We start from the raw sequence: 20,698 nt of genomic DNA, 5'->3' as shown, positions 1-20,698 counted from the left end.
TCAGTTCAGTAAGAATAATTTAAGTTCAATAACAATAATTTCAAGTCCATAATAACATAGATATCTATTTACAAACAAAACTAAAAAAGTACACTATTATATGATATCGTAGGTCTAAATATCTTGCATTATCAAAGGGATTGTATGTCTATATTTAACATCCAAGCCAAAATTTTATTCTAAAATTTTATAAACAATCTGGGCATTGTCTAGGCACAAAACTAGAGTTGTATTATGGATATAGTTCTAAAGTTCTAATATTTCATATATACAAAATTAATCATAACTTTTACTTCCTCCGTTTCATATTTTTTCCAACTTTGGGATATTATTTGTGAAATATAAAATATTCCAAAGTTGCAAAAAATATGAAACAGATGTAGTAATAAATATCATATAACTCGATTCTATTTCCATCATAAAATTCGTTTTAAAAAGTTCTTTAAAATAAAATCCATTTATAATATATTTAATTTATTTAAAAAAATAGAGGATTAGTAAAAAAAACAATTTAAGTTCGATAAAAATAATTTCAAGTCAATAACAACATAGATATCAATTCACAAACAAAACTACAAAAAGTACTCTATTATTTAATTAAATAAGCAATACGGCATTATCCTACATCAACAAAAAAGGGATTGTAGGACCGTATTTAACAATCAAGAAAATTAGTTTATACTTAAATTTTATCAACAATTTGGGCATCGCCCGGGCACAAACCATTCACAGGCATAGAACATCACATATCACTAATAAATAAAGTCGGTCTCGCAGCCAGGCCACGAGAAAACGACACTTGGTATTCCAGTTTTTCTCCAATGTCACGCCACATAGGCGACAAATAGGTTTTATTGTTACACATATGATACTAAGTAAGCAAAGTTTGGATAGATTTTTATAGATAAAAATGTTGTATAGAGTTTTATTATCGATATACTTCTAAATAATATTTCATATATATTAATCATAACTTTTAATAAATATCTTATAACGCGGTATTATTTCTATCATAAAATTTGTTTTAAAAAGTTCTTTACAATAAGATTCATTTATAATATATTTAATTTATTTACAAAAATAATAGAGAATAAGTGAAAATAAATTTTAATTAGAAAAAATAATTTTAGTTTCGGTAAAAATACTTTCAATTTAGTAAAAATAATTTCAGTTCAATAAAATATAATTTCAGTTCTGTTTGTCTAAATATCCTGCATTATCAAAAAGGACTATATAACGGCATTTAACATTCAATCCAAAAAATTTATCCTAAACTTTTATCAACCATTTGGGCATTTCCAGGGCACAAAGCTAGTATATATAACGGGGAGTTTTTTCCCGAGTTCTTAGAGAGCCACATAGGATTAAAATTTCTTAATGCGCCATGTAGGATTATAAATTTTAGTTATAACCAATTAAATAAGAGATTTATAATTTCTCTTAAAATTAATAATACAAATGCCACACAAGCAAAATTGGTGAATGAGATTTTAATGTTTAAATTAATTAAATATAAAATATTATCTTTTAATATTAGGAATTTTATCTAAATATATAATGAATAAAATTATTAAATGATATACTACGTATAACGTATAAAATAACTAATTTTATCACATACATACAAAAAAAATATATGTTTTAAGAAAATACAAACAACCGTATATCGCACGGAGTTCATCTAGTTTTTTATATGACTTTAGTAGTAATATTTATCTGCTATGTTACTCCATAATTTTTGAAATAAACTCACTAATTAAATTTCATACCCTTATTGTTAAGGGGTATGTAAATTTTGTTATTAGGTGATTTAGGTCACAAAGGACACTAAAATCGACAACATTCTCTCTCATTTCTCACGTATATTTAATTAATTATTAGTACAAAATTGTAAAAAGTTAACAACTTGAAAATATACATTGAGACTAAAGTTGGTTTAATAACCTTTACAAATATTAAAAATATTTATTGTTGTAATACAATAGTAAAAAAAAAATGTTCATTATATGGTGTACAATTAATCTAAAAGTGAAAATATTAAATATACATAAAATGGGAAGAAGTGTTAGTTGGAGTTTTAAGTTGTGTTTTGCCTAATCACAACTTAAGATATGGTTTAGACCTTAAGAGAGTATAAATATAAATAAAATAAAAGTCAAAATATTGTGATTATAATACAACGGTGAAGTAGTAGCTGGAAAAAAGTGTCAAATAAGTTTTGACGTCGGGAGTAGCTAGCATAATTGGGCGGATTTTGCCAACTACTTGTATTTATGTTAGCGTGAAAGATATGGTTGTTTCCAAAATTGATATAGCAAAACTGATTGGACTCTACCAACCACTTTTATATCACTAACAAGCAGTTTCCTGGAATTGTTAGAAGTTTTCTGTGCTTGTATATTTTTAATTTTTTGTTTTCTTTTTAACCATTTGATGACAACTTGTACAATTTTCAATTAATCGAAAACATACTGATATAACTTGCACACGTGAAATCCTCAAATAATTGAAATAACTATTGAATACGGAAGCTTTTACAATGACTACAATTTTGTCGGTGTCTTTGATAACCAATGAGGTTGGGTAATGCTAATAATGGTAAGTGCCTATCTGTCACGGTAGCGATTATAAAGGGGGAGAGGTAAGGTTTTGGAGTCCTGGTTTATAGGAGAATATGAAAATAATCAAATTCATGTCACACATCTTTTTCAATTGAGGAAATCAGCTCATTTTAGTTTTAGTACTCCTTCTCTTGTCACATTCAATAATCAACCACATGTGATTGGGTGTGATTAAGTTAGACTACGTACCATAATTCTCCTTTGAAAATTGAATTTTTATTTGCTCAAACTATTGTTGTCTTAATTTTGAGAAACGAAAGTACTAAATTAGAAATATGACATATAGTAAAGTGACGGAAATGTTACACTAACACGAGTATGAGACATATAGGTCATACTGGTAATCCGTTTCGTCAAATAATGACATAAAATAACACTACGTAAGTTGCGAAAATAATGTCTGTAGTACGTTCAATTACTAGTGCTTAGCTTGCCAATTCAGAGAATATTATGTACTTCTGCTCAGATAGTCAGATGGTACGTTCAAAGGGATTAAAAATGAATAATATTGATAACAGTTGGACTGTTGGAGCTCTACTTCTGAAACGCTATATTTTTGTACTGTCAGGCAACCTGAATAGGCTTCAGTGGCAGTTTGCCTCCATATATATCAGGAAGTTGACTCTCGTCGATATCTTCTAGCATAGTTGGTGTTAGCTGCCGTTTCTCCACAAATACTATCTGTCAATAACCGCGAAAATGGATTATGGTTTCAGTCATGAAATCTGGCCTTGTAAATCAGTCTAAATTCATCTGTTGATGAACTTTTAAACTTTTGATTTGGAATACTTACTTTGGTCTTGGTGTTATCGTCGATGAATGGGTAAATAATCTTCCATACTGCCATAAAGATTCTTGGTGCATGGACTATGAACAGCTTACCTAATCTTTCTGGGTAGCAATCCTGAAAACAAACTCTCCATATGAACAAGAAACTCAACAGAAATAATTTCTATTTAAATTTGTTACTGAATTGTATGAAAATTAGGTAACGCAATTCGTATGAAATGGTTGAAATGGGTAAATACAAGTTTCTCTTATTGATTAACAAGATTGTATCTCAAGAGGGTAAACTTGTAATTTCGACAAATAAGTTAGGGTTAATATTGTAACTTTGTAGAAGAATGGAAGAACTTCAATGGAGATATTCACAGCTTCAATGGAGGAGGATGCAGATTCAATGGAGTAATCGAAGCTTGGGAAATAGTTTCAATGGAGGATGAAGATAACCTTTTCCGTTTGGAGTTAACCATGCCCTAATTTCTCTATTTTTTTCTTAGGGTTTTCGTTTAATTCGGCGGCGAAGCCGTTGGAAATTTAGTGGTGGAGATGGTGGTTGGATGGAGGAGGAAAGCATGAGTAGATGGAGGAGGAAACTAGTAACAATGATGATGTGCGAATTTCGATGACGGAGGTAAACAGGGAAGATGAAGGAGAAGAACAGGGAAATAAAAGTACAGAAAAAAAAAATACAGCAGAAAAATATAAAATATGAAAATTATTGATATTATTTACCATTGTGCCATCTTGGAGAAACAATTTTGTTTCTCAAGAAGAGAAACTCGGGCAGCCCCGAATTAAATTAGGCCATACGGCTATATTGTGATCATATATTACCACCTACGAAAGGGGCCGTCAAAATACTAATCCCATTTGTCTAAAGCAGAACAAAAACTGGTTTTACCTGTAAGATAGAGAGAGCCCCAAGATATCCACGGATGTCGCTGTTCGAGTAACCCCATCCTTGAAGATCTCCAATAGCACAAAATTTCTCCTGTCCAAGGGGCATCCTGTTTGAATAATTAGATCAAATGATACATTTAGTTAGGCTTTCAACATCAATGTTTGACACTCATTAACCACAAAATATACCAATAAACCTTATATTTCAGGTTATCTAATATAAATTCAAACATTATTCACTAGCTAGTAGAATTACTCAACCAAAAAAAAAAAACCACAAAGTCAACAAATTTGCTGTAGTAACCTTGTGCATATCTTGTCAAGAAAATATGCAGCAAATCCTGTAAAACCACCAGAAAACCATGTCATCAGAACACCGAATTTCCTGCAGCTGGTGCGCGCAGCTGTAGAATATGGGAGCCTATATATCTAGCGTGAAGAAAAGGATGAGATAGCATACTTTTGAATTCATCAGAGCCTCCAGGTGTGGTGTTTTGGAAGTGTCGACGAGCCAATACAACTAATATAGGACGTCCTTTCTTATCATTACCTCCTACAAAAGCTTTGTTTTGGGAAAGTTCATTTTGTATTTCTGCCTCTGAGACATATCCATCAGGTATGAATGTTTTCCTCCATTTCAGATACTTCAAGAACATCGCCCCTGCCTTCTCCACATCTAGATCGCGTGCTCTTAAGAATCTTCTAAGTGTCATGTCATCTACCTCCTGCTGTGCATTATAGAAACTTTTTTAGCTTAAGTTTTAAAGAGAAATATACGTAGTATTTAATTTTGTAACGCTGTTTATGTTATTGGATCAAGTAAAAATATATAAAGAAAATATTCATGCATAACTTTGTGTATTAGACATTCTCAAACTATTCATTTTTAGCGCCTTCTTACTTGCTCAATCAAAGTAACGCTTATTAGTAATTAGCAGAAGAAATGGAGGACACCGAAAATTTTGTTACGTTGATCAAAAGAAGGTAAAACACTTGAAGACATTACATAATTTTAGTCCAATGCTTTTGACATTTTCGTACTGTTTAAATATTGTGTTTGTACTTTTTCCATTTATATGCAGAACATATAAAACTAAAAATATATATTTGTAACAAACAGTTAAGAATTGAAAGGGAGGAAACCTTAGTAGAGGGATCACGACATTCGAGTAAGGCTCTCATCTGTGACAATTTATCTTGTTCTGCAGTATTTTCCTTGCCTTGAATGCTTTCCTTGATATCACTCCCTTCACCGGTTACTTCCATTCGCGACTCTTTCCTTTATTTTTTCTTGGTTTTTTTGTTTGGAAGTTTATTCGTGTTGTCTATGTAATAATCTTTCTCTCTAACTCAAGTAGACGAGAAGCTTATGCAACAACAATTACGTGACAAGAGGGGGAAGCGTGATTAACCAAATAATTATGTATCAACCGAAATTAAATGAGCGGAATTATTTCTAGAATGTAGTACATATGCAGTATATGGTCCTGAAAAAATACGCACACAATTATTATAATGTTAGAGTGTTAGTATGTTATAATTCGGCATTCAAATAACCAACTACTAGAATTTATGAGTAATTTGCGTAATTGAGTATGTAGGCCAGTTGGAATGGGTTGATGAATGGGACAACAACGTGAGCTGCATGTTGGCTAAAAAATATTTTGTTGTTTTTGAATTGAATGCGTTTAAAGAGAGTAACTAGAAAGTGGAAAGACAATCATCTAACTACATTTATTTTGGAATGCATAATTCATGTATGATTTTGTATCGGTGATGTTGACTAGTTGTACTCATTCTAGAAGATGGGAGATTTGTCACTAGTTTTGTGTTACGATTAAATTAAACGGGTTGTATGTAAAACATCATTTCGTTATTATCTTGTAAAGCTTTGAGATCAGATTAGATTTGAAAACGCCGAAATCTATCTAGTGCTTACTGAGGGGATCATCATTTTGTGGTGCACAACATTGTAATGTACACTTCATAATCTTGTTAGAGAAGAGATGGAAACCAATTTATTGGAAGCTCACCGACTAATAACCTTTTTTTTTTTTAATAGGTTATGTATGAATACTCTATAGCAAGACTTCATTCACCACTTGTTTTTTTAAAAAAACATATTATGTATAGTAGGACTTCACCTTGGTGGCCTTACATTACAATCCATTTCAATATTCATTTCAAGCAATAATATATCCTACATTTAAGGATATACTAATAGTTATCATTGTATATGTTAAATTGTTCTTCCAATTATTATGTTTTAGGTTCTTCTAATCTCTTTGTATTAATTCACTCGTTACTAATTTTGATTCCATTACTATGCATATATGCTTGATTTTGAAAAGCATAGAAGCACTGAAGCACCGCTAAAGCATGACATGTCTGGAAACATATCAAGCGTGCGGGTAAAAATCTAGCTCATAACGTTACTCGTTGGGATGCTAGAGGTTTGATTCCATTACGTTAATCAATGGCTTCTCTGGCGTGGGCCTCTTGGCATTGCAGGAATATGTCTGTTTTTGAGCAGACATCATTCAATGCGGTGGAGGTTGCGAAGGGGTGGGTTAAGTTGGTTCAGGAAAGCAATGTGTATGCTGCTAAGGTTTTTAACAGGGCTGTCCCTCTGGCTAGCAGGTCTGGAAACTCGTGGCATTGTCCGGATGCAGGGGTGGTGAAGATTAACTGTGACGCTCACCTTGGTGCTGAATCTGGCTTGGGTGTGGTGTTCAGAATTGAGCAGGGGTCCCTGCTAGCTGCTGCTGTTCGCAAAGAAGGGGGAGGCTGGGATGTTGAGGTTGCTGAAGTTGCTGCGTGTCGCTTTGGTTTGCTACTGGCGAGAAGATTGGGCTATTCACAGGTGCAGCTCGAGTGTGATGCTGAGAGGGTGGTTCGGGCAATCAATTCTAAGGCTGTAGGATTTTCTCCAATTTATTTGCTTTATGAAGATATCAATTAGTCTATTTAGTGTGTCCCATATCAAGCGTGCGGGTAATAATAATCTAGCTCATAACGTTGCTCGTTGGGATGCTAGAGGTTGTAATGAATTTGTATCTTTTGGTCCGTTTTCCCCCAAAGTTTAACGACTCTGACGGAAATTGATTTGCTTTAATGAAATTCACAGCTTGATTTCAAAAAAAAAAAAAAAATTTACATTTTATAAGAAAAAGATTGATTAACTTATATATGTTTTGATCCAACTTATGCTCATACGAATATAAAAGTTTCATTTAATTTTCTATGTGTAAGGGAAATATTTCTACATTGAAGGATGTATCCGCTGCAATAATGTAATTTCCATAAAAAAAAAGCTACAATAACATTTTTATTTCTTGTGCTATGATCGAATGGGGTTATTATAAATAGGATAAAATATGTAAATTTAACAAGTTTTATTTATTATAATAAGAAAAATTATAAAGACTATTGATTAAAGTTTTATGTAGGGATGATCTATATTTTCAAATATTCCCTCTGTCCCTTATTTTTCGCCCCATTTAAGTTTTTACGTTGTTCAAGACGCGTCTTCAAATGTTTATATATATTTCCATTTCTATATACATAAAAATTATTAAAATTTGATATTAATAAACTAGACAATGAGATAACAAGATCTCACATGAATATATTATTACTTATAGATTAACAAGAATTCTTGGTCAAAGTTTTAAAAGTTTGACCCATATTTTTTCAATGGGGCCAAAAAAAGGGACGAAGGAAGTATGTTGTATTTCTTTTAGTCAAAGGTCAAAATTAAAAGATTAAAAAATGCAAAAATTAGCCTCAACACTCTGAACTATGCTTTAAGTACACCCAGCACCCTTTACTTTGCATAATAGTTAAAACACCCCAAACTAATGACTTGGGTGCATAGCATACCTTTAGTGAGTTTTCCAACCACCATTCTCGCCAGAGCTGGTGAATTAGGTTTTGTAACTTTGACCCTTAAGGATCCAAATTAAGCTCCGAATAAGAAAAAAAATAGCGTAAATGACTGGTTTTGCGTGTTAGAAAATATCGATTAGTGTGTCATTGTTTTTTAAGCCGAGTTAAGTCATTTACATTATTTTTTTTGCTTATTTCGAGCTCAATTTGGACTCTTAAGGACTAAAATAACCCCAAAACCTTAACGGGACATTTTTTGGCATGCAAATCGAAAGATAAAAATTTAATTCACCGGCTCCGACGAGAATGGTGGCCGGAAAGCTTACTAAAGGCACGCTTTGCACCCAAGTCATTAGTTTGTGGTGTTTTAGCTACTACGCAAAGTATAGGGTGATGAGTGCACTCGAGCCATATTTCAGAGCGTTGAGGTCAATTTTGCCAAAAAAATAAATCAGTTTACAAACTCTTATAATTTAATGCAAGTTGTTGCCTTGGTAAAGTGAGCGTAGATCACCCATGCATTTGAATTGCCAAGGTTGCAACAAGCATTGTAAACTAGTACGAAGTATAAGTGAAGATAACAACACCCACTAACAATAACTTGCACCAGACACATGCATCAATATGGGCACAAGGCCTAAGGATCGGGAGCTGCCTCATATGGGACATGCAATGCTATGCCAGAGCGTTGGAGCTATTGTTAGCACATGACAAACTCCCCCACATAAGCCAAAAAAGCCCTTATTGTGGCGCTGGGATGCTCGGTCCACATTGCTTCCCAGCACAACAACATACCACCAGAAAGTGATGACATGTTTTTAACACGCTTGCCTAACGATGAAGTTATATGCCGGCACAACGCATCCCCTACTTAAGCACGAAAAGACAAATCCTCTTTGACACCATTTCTTGTTGATGCTTCACCATTTTCTACACTTCGTCCTTCCCTAGGCACTCAAAAATATTCCCTTGAGTTAGGTCCCTCTATGTAGCTATCACGAACATACCCTCAATCTCGTCGAGAGGCGTTCATTCACCGAGCTCGCTTGCCTATTCTCATTGTTACCTCACCACTACTTCAACCAATATAGTTCTCCACCAATCACTCCCGATGCCCCCTACACGACGAGTTTCAGATGCCCTTTATATTCGTGCCAGACATGGTGAACTAAACCTTGTCCCCCTGAACGATGTTAATAAGTCAACTCGCTCTAATACCACTTGGTACTGGACAAGCACAGATCGCCCATGCAATGCCTGAATCCCGTGGCTTGTTCCAGACCAGCCTTCTCCAACGTGCAACAATCATTATAAATAGCTATAAGTGAGGATAACAACACCCAATGATACAAATCTGCACCCAAAACATATAACAGTAGTATAGGCACACATGCAAAGGAAGTTGCCTTATAAGACTTATTCTGCCAGAGGATTAGGAAAACTGTTAGCACGTGACAATGAGCTAACATTTAAAGAAGGGGAGATTAGTAAACTAAAGATCTAATGTTCCAAATCCAATTTAAAATGGATAGTATATATGTACAATATTTCATATTTTACTGATCATTTAGCTAAACCAAAATCACAAATCCATCTATTTAAAAGATCATATAAAAAGTTTCACAATATAAATATCCAAAAATTACTTTTAGCTAGGTGCTTAATTTACTTATCCCTCAAACAACATATAAAACACAAGTGTTAACTAATCAACCAATCGTAATCTTTATATAAATTTAATTTATAATATAAATATAAAAATACCTTAAAGACCACATTATATGTATATTTTTTAATTAGACATAAGGTCGTAATGCTAAAGTTGATCATGTTGACCCAATTTTGGGCGAGGTTTGGGCAAAAAAATTTAGCTGAAGTCGGGTTGGGCCTATCATGGACGATTTTTTTTAATTTTCATGCGGGCCTTGAGTATGCATTTTTAAGTTTTTTTTTTTTTTTTTTTGTTTTTATGACCTGATTTGAAAAGCCCGTTAGACCTGATCTAATTTCATGAGTTTAGCATTTTTGGCTCGAACCTTGGCTCGACCCAACCCGGCTTGATCAATCGAGCCGAATTCTACCCTCGGCCTGGCTCGGACTGCTCTTTGGTCACCTCTTAGTCATGCAAATGAAATTTCACACATACATCGCGTAGACGCGTACCGCGTACATATACGCTAATTTACCATGGGCGAGGTGGTCGGCGAAAGAAAAGGAATGTAAATAATGAGACTGTAAAACTAAGAGCCGAGAAACAGGTTGTAAGAAAGATTTTGGTACATGAAGTTGACTCTTTATCGACCAATCTACACTATTCAAATTTACTGAAAACAATATTCTTGCAAAAAGGCAACTATTATAAGCTATTTCAATTTACTGCACCCATCTCAGCTTCATCAGACAACGATACTATCGTCTTCCCTTGCAATCCCAGCAAACAATTCCAAAGGGAAAGCTTTGGTGTATGAAGTAGACTTCCTATCCAACAATTTCAGCTTCAAATACCCAATTTTTCTCTTCGAAATTACAATAATTTGATGAGATTTAGTTGATTTTCCAGTTTGTTTCGTAACCCAGAAGTTTGATTTTGTTAAGAAGAGTAAAAATGGAGATTTGGAAGTTGGGTTTGTTTCTGATTGCTGTAATTTCGTTTTCTGGGGTGAGAATTGATGCAAAGAGGATGTCTCAGCCTCATCCGACAGAGCGCATTTCAGGTTAGATTTCCTTTGATTTTAGTATTTGGGTGTGTAATTGTTTGTTTGAAATAATGGAATGTGTGTTGATTACTAGATTTGAAGTATAATCTATGTGTTTCTAGGGTCTTTGTGAAGTTGGGTTTTCTTGTTTTTGGTGAATTTCTGATTTTGGTTGATTATTTTGCTTACTTTTGGGATTTTTTTCAGTACCCTGGTTTTTGTTGGATTAGTATGACTAGATGTTGAAAATGTTCTTATTTCCCCGCATTTTTGAGGCGGATTTAGGGGAATTGTTGCTTGTGGAGTTGGGTGAGCAAATGAAAGTTTCAATAAGTTATTTCGTATTAGATTGATTTTGTTCTTGATTTTGAATGTGATTTTGATGTTTTAGTGTTTGGAGTTTTGCTTAATTGATGACATTCTTCTGATGTTCTTACATAAACGTTTGATATGATTTCGATAACAAATGGTGTTATATTTTACCAATATGTTTAATTTAGTCTCTTGTGAACTCCTAGAACTCTAGAAGTAATCATACTACGTACTAGTATCTATTTTGAATCCTTAATCCTCGTGTTAGAAAGATCATGGACGTGGTAGTGACACAGCTGATTGGACTGAAATAGCCATTTTAAGTGGGTATGCCCATAGCAAAAAATAATCCTTGTCTTACAAAATGGAAAATCTGGAATTCTGGATTCTGCATTAAATATGGTGGTGCCAAACTCAAAAACTAAAACCCCCTATTTACATTTTATTGGAAGATACGGTCATACGGAGTGACTTTTTCTTTGCAGTCCAGATGCATAGCAAACAAGCACATCTAAACATGATATTTGGTTTATAGAGGACAAATTTGGTGAATTTGGAATACTGTCATGGGTTTTTTAGTTACTATTTATTTTGGATAGCAGTTGCTTTTGGGTTTACATTTGGATTAATTGTGTGAAAGATGAACTTGCTCGTTGAGTAGGGATCTGAATAATTGCAAAGGCAACTAAAATGAAGAGCTCCTACCATTTACTTAATCGATTGTTTGAACCATTGCTATCAATGAAGACCCTTCTAAACTTGTATATTTTGCATTATTGAATTGATATAAGTTGTTTGCCTATTGTTTGATGACTTAAATGATGAGGATCTAAAGTCATCCTAAGTTAAGTGGGGTTCTCTGCTGATATTACAGATGCCGGTTTTCTGTGCCCATGCTTTGTTTCTGTTGTCAAATGTGGAAAGTTTGGAGGACATAAGTATTACCATGTGGTCAGATTCTAGGGGGATAATGGTTTCTGTAGAGAAAAGGGAAGGATGGCTAAAGAAGTGTTAGTCATTATGAAGTACTTATCACTGTGACGGTGTTACAGTTGTTAGAACTGATGCAGAAGAGAAAAGAGGGGAAGAGAGGCAGGAGGCATAACAGGCAGAGACCGAAATAAGGAAAGAATAGCATAGAGATAAGATCTAAACAATTGTGTTGCGACAAATGCGGTCTTTAATTCTTAGGTGTATTTTTTTTTTGGGTTGCTGTACTATTTGGTTGTCACTTGTCAGTTGTTAGATATTGAAAACATTGAAACTATGATAGATTCGTTGTTTTGACATGTTCCATTTCATCAATAATCTCTTAGTCTTAGTCTCTGAGGCGAAGCTGTCACAAGCAGTATGTTTTGGTGAAATCTTTTGGTTATTCTCCAAGCTAACAAGCAAATTACATTGTTTTGTCTTTATCACTCTATAAAGTTAGTGTGCTACTTGTGGAAAGAAGTGTAAATATGCTCATTATGGTATGCAATGACTCATTAAACTAGCTACCCCTTTCATATGTTGTGAATAGCAAATTATCATTACTCTTTGGATCAAGGTCTCAAGGATCTATTGAAAACAACTTCTATTTTCATAGAGGATCAGGGTCTCAAGGATCTATTGTAAACAACTTCTATATTCATAGAGGATCAAGGTTGCAAGGATCTATTGCAAAATAGCTACTCTGCAATGGGTGCAGGAACTATCTAGATGTAATGGAATAATATTAATGTTAATACTTTATGTCACTGTTCCCGTGGTTGATACTTGATAGCCTAGTATACTTACAATAGGAATAGGAATTGTTCTGATGAGTTGTCGAGCTGTTTAGACCTTTATGCCTATTCTTTTTTAATAATTCCTAGAAGTTACACACTTGTAGACTTGTAGTAAGTGGGCGTTGATTGAGTTATCATTTTAGGAATACTAAGTGCATCTTGAATACTCAAAGTCTAAATAAATGAGGTATTTTCAAGAAACTGGCCATTCGACCATATCGATTGGTTCAAAGGAATAAAAGAAAATGTTGCTTTTGGGGATTATGTGTTGGTTTTGGGCTTGACCATGGAACTGATTTTATAACCTATAATCTGAACTTTTACTTCTTATAGGTTTAAACTGAAAACAATGTATTAGTTTAACCAATTCATTGTAGATTTAGGGGGTATTTGGTACAAGCATTGGAAATGGAATAGAAAGGAAACAAATAAGAAGGGGGAAATGAATCATTAAACTCTTGGTTTTATATGGAAAGGAGTCACTTAGACTTAACTCTATTTCTTCTTGTTTGGGTTATCTAATGGAAAGCTTGTTTGGGTTATCTAATGGAAAGAAATCACTTGCAAGATGAGAGAGGAGGAGAAAGAAAGTGAAATTGTTGAGAGTGAGAGAAAAGCTGGAATTTTGGTGTTTGAGGATGGCAATGTTAATTGATACCTTAGGTTTTAAAGAGGTAAAAAGTAAGTGGAAACCATTGTAATGGTAATTATTATCCGAACCTTATAACCAGACACTCGATAATAGTAATGATATATTCAATCCATTTCCAATAAAAAAAATAAAAAAATACTCTTACCAAACATGCTCTTAGAGTAACGATGGTTTTAAGGGAATATTTGTGGTCTGGTACAACCATTTTCTTTGTGTGCTAACTTTAGTAAGGATTTTTGCAATGTTAATTAATTAAAATAGAATAACTTATTCTTATTAGAAATCATTGATGCAACTTGCAGTACAAGAATGTCAATAATTTTTCTAAAAATAATTCCCTCCATTCCGTAAAGCTTTACCCATATTTCCATTTTTGTTTGTCTCGATTACCTTATTCACTTCCTTATTTGAAGTGGATCTCATTATCATATTATTTCTATGACCTCTCTTAATCAATTTTCATTCTTTATTCTCCTAAACGCAATTACTTCCTCTTTCCTTAATAAATAAAAAATAAAAAAAACAACTGCCCACTAATATTATTTAGTTTTCATATCTTTTCTCAACAAAACCCCATCATCAAATTTCTCCTAACATCGTGTGCCCTAAGAATGGGTAAGCCTTTGTGGGACTAAGGAAGTAGTAATATTGAAATGAAGTGTTAATTATGTCTCATGAACTTATCTTTCATAGTTTCTAATCGTCTTGAGTAATTATGTCAATTACTCATATGTGTTTCATGTTACTCAGACTCTTCATTTTACCTTAAGTAGTCAGGTAAGATCCTCGATATTTGGAAATGATAATCTGGCCCTTTATTTTGACCAAAATCATTAATCTTTTTTCCATAAAAAGGCGAGTTGAACACGTTCACGAGTCCCAGCGGCCTGGCTCATGTTACACAAATAGAAAGGGTAAAAAAAACAAAGAAAAAAAAAAGAAAAGAAAAAACCATATTCAGAATCACGATTAGATTGCTCCTTGCTGGATCCACTTGTGTACCAAGGTGGAGCGATTTGTTGAAGGAATTGTGAATTTTGCTAAGGGACAAAGACTTGTATATGGATTTTTTACTTCTCCTTAGATGTATCAACTTGTTGAGGATATGGAAGCTATTAGTCCAAAAAACTTACTTCGTATGAAAGTAAGAAAGATTATGCAAATAAATATGTCTCCTGTCCAAACTCTTTTTTAATACAAAAATATGGATAAGCAAAAAATATCCTTTATTCAGCTAAAAACTGTTATTTAGGGGTTTGAAATGAATAGATGATCTTCTAGGCTTAAGCATTTGATTTAAGAGGCCCAACTCAGTCAAATACCTTCCAAGTCCTTCCATTTGCAGTTTTTGTTACATTGCTCTTGCTTACAAAAGCTTTGTGCCCACTTGACAGTTAACACTTCCTTAGACTTCACAAATTATCTGAGCAAAGGATTTAATGAGCATAAGAGGGGGAAGAAAAACCAGAAATACACTGAAACAAAGTATAAACCATGCTTATTTCTGACAATCAAAGTGTTTTACATAAGATGTGGAGTTCATGTGAGGATCGTTCCTTGAAGGTCAAGATAAATAAATTTCTCTCTAATATTACCTTTCATGTAGATGGTCAGATCAAGTGGATTGGGTTGGGGTTGGAGAATTACAAGTTTAGATCCAACAATGCTTGTTCAATGTTCATGACCCAAAAATTTGAAATTCGAGTCCATACTAATAAAATATATAAAATATACGTGCCCAAAAAAAAAAAGCCAAATCCAACCATACAAATGATACTTATTCCAATAATCTGAATTGCTAAATTATACGAAGTATATCCATTATTCCAGAATTTTCAGTGATAACACAAAGAAGGAACATATTTCCTGCCTTGCTGATTGTTCTTGACATTTACTTCATATTTCAGGTAGTGCTGGTGATGTCCTGGATGATAACCCTGTTGGCAGACTGAAAGTTTTTGTTTATGAGCTTCCAAGCAAATACAACAAAAAGATCTTGCAGAAGGATCCAAGATGCCTTACCCACATGTTTGCAGCTGAGATATTTATGCACCGGTTTCTTCTTGCTAGCCCGGTCCGAACCCTTAATCCTGAAGAAGCTGATTGGTTTTACACCCCAGTGTATAGCACTTGTGATTTGACACCAAATGGTCTTCCGCTGCCATTTAAATCCCCACGCATGATGAGAAGTGCTGTACAGCTTATTTCATCAAATTGGCCTTATTGGAACAGGACAGAAGGAGCAGATCATTTTTTTGTGGTACCTCATGATTTTGGTGCTTGCTTCCATTACCAGGTTAGAAAAATATTGAACTCATTTTTCTACCACCTCAGAAAGTAACAGTAGAACCAAATAAAAAAAGGGTCTGTAAGAAATGGTTCAGAAGGGAACAATATTTTTACAAGCATTTCTTCTATTTATTTTTCCTTTTTGTTGATGTCATATTTTTATTATGCAGGAAGAAAAAGCAATCGAAAGAGGCATTCTTCCTTTGCTCCAACGTGCTACTTTGGTTCAGACTTTTGGTCAGCGAAATCATGTATGCCTGAAGGAGGGCGCAATCACCATTCCTCCATATGCTCCTCCACAGAAAATGCAAGCTCATTTAATCCCTCCAGATACACCTCGCTCCATCTTTGTTTACTTCCGAGGTCTCTTTTATGATGTCGGAAATGACCCCGAAGGAGGTTACTATGCTAGGTTTGCTCTCTCTCTCTCTCTCTTTCATAGAAGATAAGAAAGTTGGAGAAGAAAATATTTCTGCTTAAGCTCTAATGGACTTGAGAACAACTTATGCTGATTATATCTTACTTTCTTATTATACAGAGGTGCTAGAGCAGCTGTTTGGGAAAACTTCAAGGACAACCCACTTTTCGACATCTCAACAGAGCATCCAACAACATACTATGAGGATATGCAAAGAGCTGTTTTTTGCTTGTGCCCTCTAGGCTGGGCACCTTGGAGTCCAAGATTGGTTGAAGCTGTTATATTTGGGTGCATTCCTGTCATTATAGCAGATGATATCGTTCTTCCATTTGCAGATGCCATCCCATGGGAAGAAATTGGATTGTTTGTGGATGAGAAGGATGTGCCGAATTTGGATACAATACTTACTTCAATCCCTCCGGAAGTTATCTTGAGGAAACAAAGGTTACTTGCTAACCCTTCAGTTAAACAAGCTATGCTTTTCCCTACACCTGCTCAACCTGGTGACGCTTTTCATCAAATATTGAATGGACTTGCACGTAAATTGCCACACAACCAAAACGTTTTCTTGAAACCTGGGGAGAAGGTTTTGAACTGGACTGCAGGACCTGTGGGTGACCTTAAGCCTTGGTAGATGGTACTGGGTAGAAAATTTCAGGTGGCCGAACATTTTTCCCCATGAAGATAATACTTCTAGAGGTGGGCATTTGTTTGCTGTTGTAAATGATATATCCATTCATTTAGTGTAAAACTGTTAACTTCTTTTTGCCAATACAAAATGAGATCATTCTGTAATTTTGCAGCATTAATGGCTTTATTTTTGCGATGTGGTATTTGGTCTCTCAAGGAAAGTTGCTTAGATTTGAATCTTATCATGCTCCATTTTTAGTGTGAAACATCAATTTTCGGTACAATGGTGTAATGTATTGTATTTACACTTAAAAGCCTGCTTGGCTGCTTGTTGCCCTATACATCGAGTTCTCAATATTCTCAATGTTAGAACTACAAAGTCTTATCACATATCATTTCAATCAGAAGGTAATGGGATGGATCATCTGCTTGATTGGCCAATCGTGGTAGGTTAAGTGAGCCTCTAGTATACGACGAAGAAAGGAGGGTAACGGGAAATGGAAAATCCCATGTGCTCTAGTGGGATACTGTAGTTGAGTACCTAAAGCTTCATAAACTACTCTCCACCACTAGATCAAGCCAAATTTAGTAAAGTACCAATTACATAACATAGTTACTATAATTACTCTCTCCGTTGAAGTTTCCTTGTGTTATTCAATTTAGTCCTACTCTAAATTAGTAGATTGTTAATGAGGTGTAATTAGTAATAAGTATAATAGATTTTGGGAAAATACTACTTGTCACGATGTCAACCTAGTAGGACGTCGATGTACGTTTCATATAAAAGCCAAAGGCCTTGTCGAACGGTGGAACCTCAACATCCTTATGACAAATATTTTGCATCCGCAATTGTTGTAATGTATGAACATGCATATAATAGTAATAATTCCTTAATAGGAAAATATCATTCACTTTTTACAATAATATAGTTTATAAAAGTGTGGTATATCTATAGTCAAAGTGCAAACCAATAGCCACTCTATTGGTATGTACCCAAGACATACGTACTAACAAAATCATCGGACCATATTATGGTATATCAACATGATCTGAAATAGTACCACCGAAACAGCAAAAGATAGTGCCTAAACGTAAAGTACTAACATCACGTACTAGCAGCATCACCTTCACATATTTTTTCAACCACAAAAATATTTACAAATTGGAATGTATTGAGGTAAATAATTTCCCGTGCCCTTTATTCCATGCCTCCATTAACTTATTAACCTCCTCCCGGCGTTCGTTGGACGATCATAGTAGGTCACCCAAAAGAGCGGACTACTCTTCGAAATCACCGTAGCTCAAATCACAAACTGGTGTTCGCAACCTTCAAATCGTCACCTTCGAATTGCAATTTTCGTCGACCTTTTACTCTATAAAACCCTTATGTTTTCTCTCTCCTCTAGCAATCCTATTTTTTACTGTACAATTGATTTTTCATTTACCCTTTTCTTTTATTTATTAAAATTCATTTCTAACACCACCTGACAATGTGTAAGATGGGGGCTACTACTTTTCTCTTTCTCTTCAATCAACAAGAAAATTACCAAAAATACCTTCCCTTCATTCCATAAGAACTATAGATACTATACCCTGAGAATTGCTCCTCTAAAAGCTCCTCACACTTTGCAGTATTTTAATTAATTTGACCAAAAAAAAAATGACAACTTTTACCTTCCATACCTTGCAACATTTACACATATCTACTCATTTTCTATTAATTTCCCACTTTCTTTCTTACACCTACTTATTTTCAAAAAATAAAAATTCTTACAACTACTCACCTTATTAACATGTTATCGTCGTCTTAATTTGTGTGTAATTAACAATGGTAAAAAACAGGTAGTACTAATTAGTACAATAATATGTTTTTTTGACGAATCCTTCAACACTAAGTATAAATGGTTATCGCAATTATTTAAGTGCTTATTTTGCATTTGAATGTTGTCCAAATACACAACACTAATATAAATGAAGAGAAAAAAATATATACAAAAACAAAACAAAAGCAACTAGCACTTTTTGTTTCTTTTATTTGATTTTATAATATATTTATTTATTTTTAGAAGGGGAAAAAGTAACACACTTGGATTCTCCTGTACAAGAAGATAAGGAAAGCAATGAAAAGAAATGAGGGCATGTGGGGAGTGAGTATGCCACGCTTTCAACTCCTACCACAATCCCTTCTACAATCTCCCTTTATCTTCACTCCCCTCCTTTCTTTTCTTGCATTACTTGATTAAAAATTCATGGCAATGACATTACAGTTGCAGCAACAAGCAACTTCTACCAAGTCATGGACTATACCTTCTGCACTGGTGCCTCCTGCAGGCACCAGCATCGGCCTTAGACGCGCTGCTGATCGCTTTGCGTTACGATCATCTTTCTTGTCTTCCTCCCTCCGTCTCCCCGGTGTTAATGTTACTGCTGCCCCTAAGTTATCTATGCGTGTTGCTTCCAAACAGGCCTATATATGCCGCGATTGTGGGTATGAGTTACTCTTTCTGTTTGACTATGCTATCCTCTGTTTTTTTAGTCTTTTGCATCTTTTTAGTGACTTTATTGGATCAACTGATTGGTATACAGGTACATTTACAATGATCCTCGCAAACCTTTCGAGAAATTACCTGACAATTACTTCTGTCCTGGTAAGTCAGATACCCAACAGTTTCATTCCACTGCATCAGAATTATACAATTTTTTTTTTATCAGCTAAAAAGATAAATTATTGCAGTAAAATGTATGGCTTCAATTGGTCATTCAATCAGACTACATAATTGCGAAACAAAGACAGATTGACAATTTTTTCATATTAATAAACAAGTTTCAAATATTTATATTCGAAGTATCGAACAGATGCAATATTAGTATATTGCATAGCAATCTGTAATGATCCCAGAGATCGTAGTTTTAACTCAGATAGGAAACTTGTGCAGTGTGTGGAGCTCCAAAGCGCAGATTCAGGGCATATGACCCGCCTGTAACCAAAAATGTAAATGACAAAGATGTTCGAAAAGCAAGGAAAGAACAGATTAAAAAAAAAGAAGCCATTGGGTAAGTTCAATACAATTTGATTCTGTGATGCTACAAAACTGTGGGTCTATTACATTATAAAAGTTTTGATGTTTTTTACTTCTATTTTGTAGACGAGCATTGCCTATTGCCATTGTTGTTGGAATCGCAATACTTGGTGGAATATACTTCTACCTGAACAACACCTATTAAGGTCTTTAATTGAAGTTTTGTACTCAACATAGCTTTTTTTCTCATCACCCTGTACTTGTGAGGGTAGTGATCTCTTTTAACATCGATACTGCTACTCTTAATTCTTTTTGTATAATTGTACTAGTGAGAAATATTGAAGCATAAACATGATGAAAGCATATTGATATCATATTCTATATCATCTCAATGTCCTCATTCCTGTTTTTAAGTTTTCTGGTTATTTGACGAATTAGTTTAACTGATGATGGAGAATACTGACAGCAGGAAACACACAGTATCATCTGAGGTGCTTCAGTGCTTCAGCTTTGATGTTTTACCACATACTAGTTGTTTCCTATGTACTTAGCTTAACATTCATCCAATCTCTTCAATCACGTTGGTCAAATACTCAAACATATCAGCAGCATCAACTATTGTGATAATCCTTGCATCCAGCAGTCACTCAATCAGTCTTCTACAAAACTACATGTCAAACTATGCTCTCAATAGTTTGTCATAATTTCAACCTGACTTTC

The 20,698-nt window shown here is 34.2% G+C and overlaps 4 protein-coding genes across 6 annotated transcripts; 3 read left to right on the top strand and 1 right to left on the bottom strand.

The window, feature by feature from the left end:
- Positions 1-2,881: 2,881 nt before the first annotated feature.
- On the bottom strand, positions 2,882-5,915 carry LOC110698607 (random slug protein 5-like). Of its 2 annotated transcripts, none has more exons than XM_021876069.1 (6): positions 5,448-5,915; positions 4,765-5,032; positions 4,609-4,645; positions 4,306-4,411; positions 3,415-3,525; positions 2,882-3,302 (listed from the first exon to the last, which is right to left on the bottom strand). In XM_021876069.1, exons 1-6 carry the CDS (start codon positions 5,568-5,570, stop codon positions 3,186-3,188), a joined length of 762 nt encoding a protein of 253 aa, XP_021731761.1. In that variant the 5' UTR covers positions 5,571-5,915; the 3' UTR covers positions 2,882-3,185. The 2 variants fall into 2 exon arrangements, with proteins under 2 accessions (XP_021731761.1, XP_021731769.1); XM_021876077.1 differs by having other exon boundaries at positions 4,765-5,029; positions 5,448-5,910.
- Positions 4,830-7,646, top strand: LOC110698619. Of its 2 annotated transcripts, none has more exons than XM_021876088.1 (2): positions 4,830-4,920; positions 6,656-7,646. In XM_021876088.1, exon 2 carries the CDS (start codon positions 6,781-6,783, stop codon positions 7,264-7,266), a length of 486 nt encoding a protein of 161 aa, XP_021731780.1. In that variant the 5' UTR covers positions 4,830-4,920; positions 6,656-6,780; the 3' UTR covers positions 7,267-7,646. The 2 variants fall into 2 exon arrangements, with proteins under 2 accessions (XP_021731780.1, XP_021731788.1); XM_021876096.1 differs by having other exon boundaries at positions 4,831-4,920; positions 6,661-7,646.
- Positions 7,647-10,631: 2,985 nt separating this feature from the next.
- On the top strand, positions 10,632-17,161 carry LOC110698597 (probable beta-1,4-xylosyltransferase IRX10L). Its single transcript, XM_021876059.1, has 4 exons — positions 10,632-10,906; positions 15,529-15,917; positions 16,081-16,322; positions 16,449-17,161. The coding sequence occupies exons 1-4, from the start codon at positions 10,798-10,800 to the stop codon at positions 16,960-16,962; spliced, it is 1,254 nt and encodes a 417-aa protein (XP_021731751.1). The 5' UTR covers positions 10,632-10,797; the 3' UTR covers positions 16,963-17,161.
- Positions 17,162-19,076: 1,915 nt separating this feature from the next.
- On the top strand, positions 19,077-20,378 carry LOC110698587. Its single transcript, XM_021876049.1, has 4 exons — positions 19,077-19,446; positions 19,545-19,606; positions 19,895-20,012; positions 20,105-20,378. Exons 1-4 carry the CDS (start codon positions 19,208-19,210, stop codon positions 20,181-20,183), a joined length of 498 nt encoding a protein of 165 aa, XP_021731741.1. The 5' UTR covers positions 19,077-19,207; the 3' UTR covers positions 20,184-20,378.
- Positions 20,379-20,698: the final 320 nt, after the last annotated feature.

The sequence above is a fragment of the Chenopodium quinoa genome, unplaced genomic scaffold, assembly GCF_001683475.1.
Source record: "Chenopodium quinoa cultivar QQ74 unplaced genomic scaffold, ASM168347v1, whole genome shotgun sequence".
Lineage (NCBI taxonomy): Eukaryota > Viridiplantae > Streptophyta > Magnoliopsida > Caryophyllales > Amaranthaceae > Chenopodium > Chenopodium quinoa.
The sequence above is the reverse complement of the archived record's forward strand: the minus strand, read 5'-3'. Positions and strand labels throughout refer to the sequence as shown.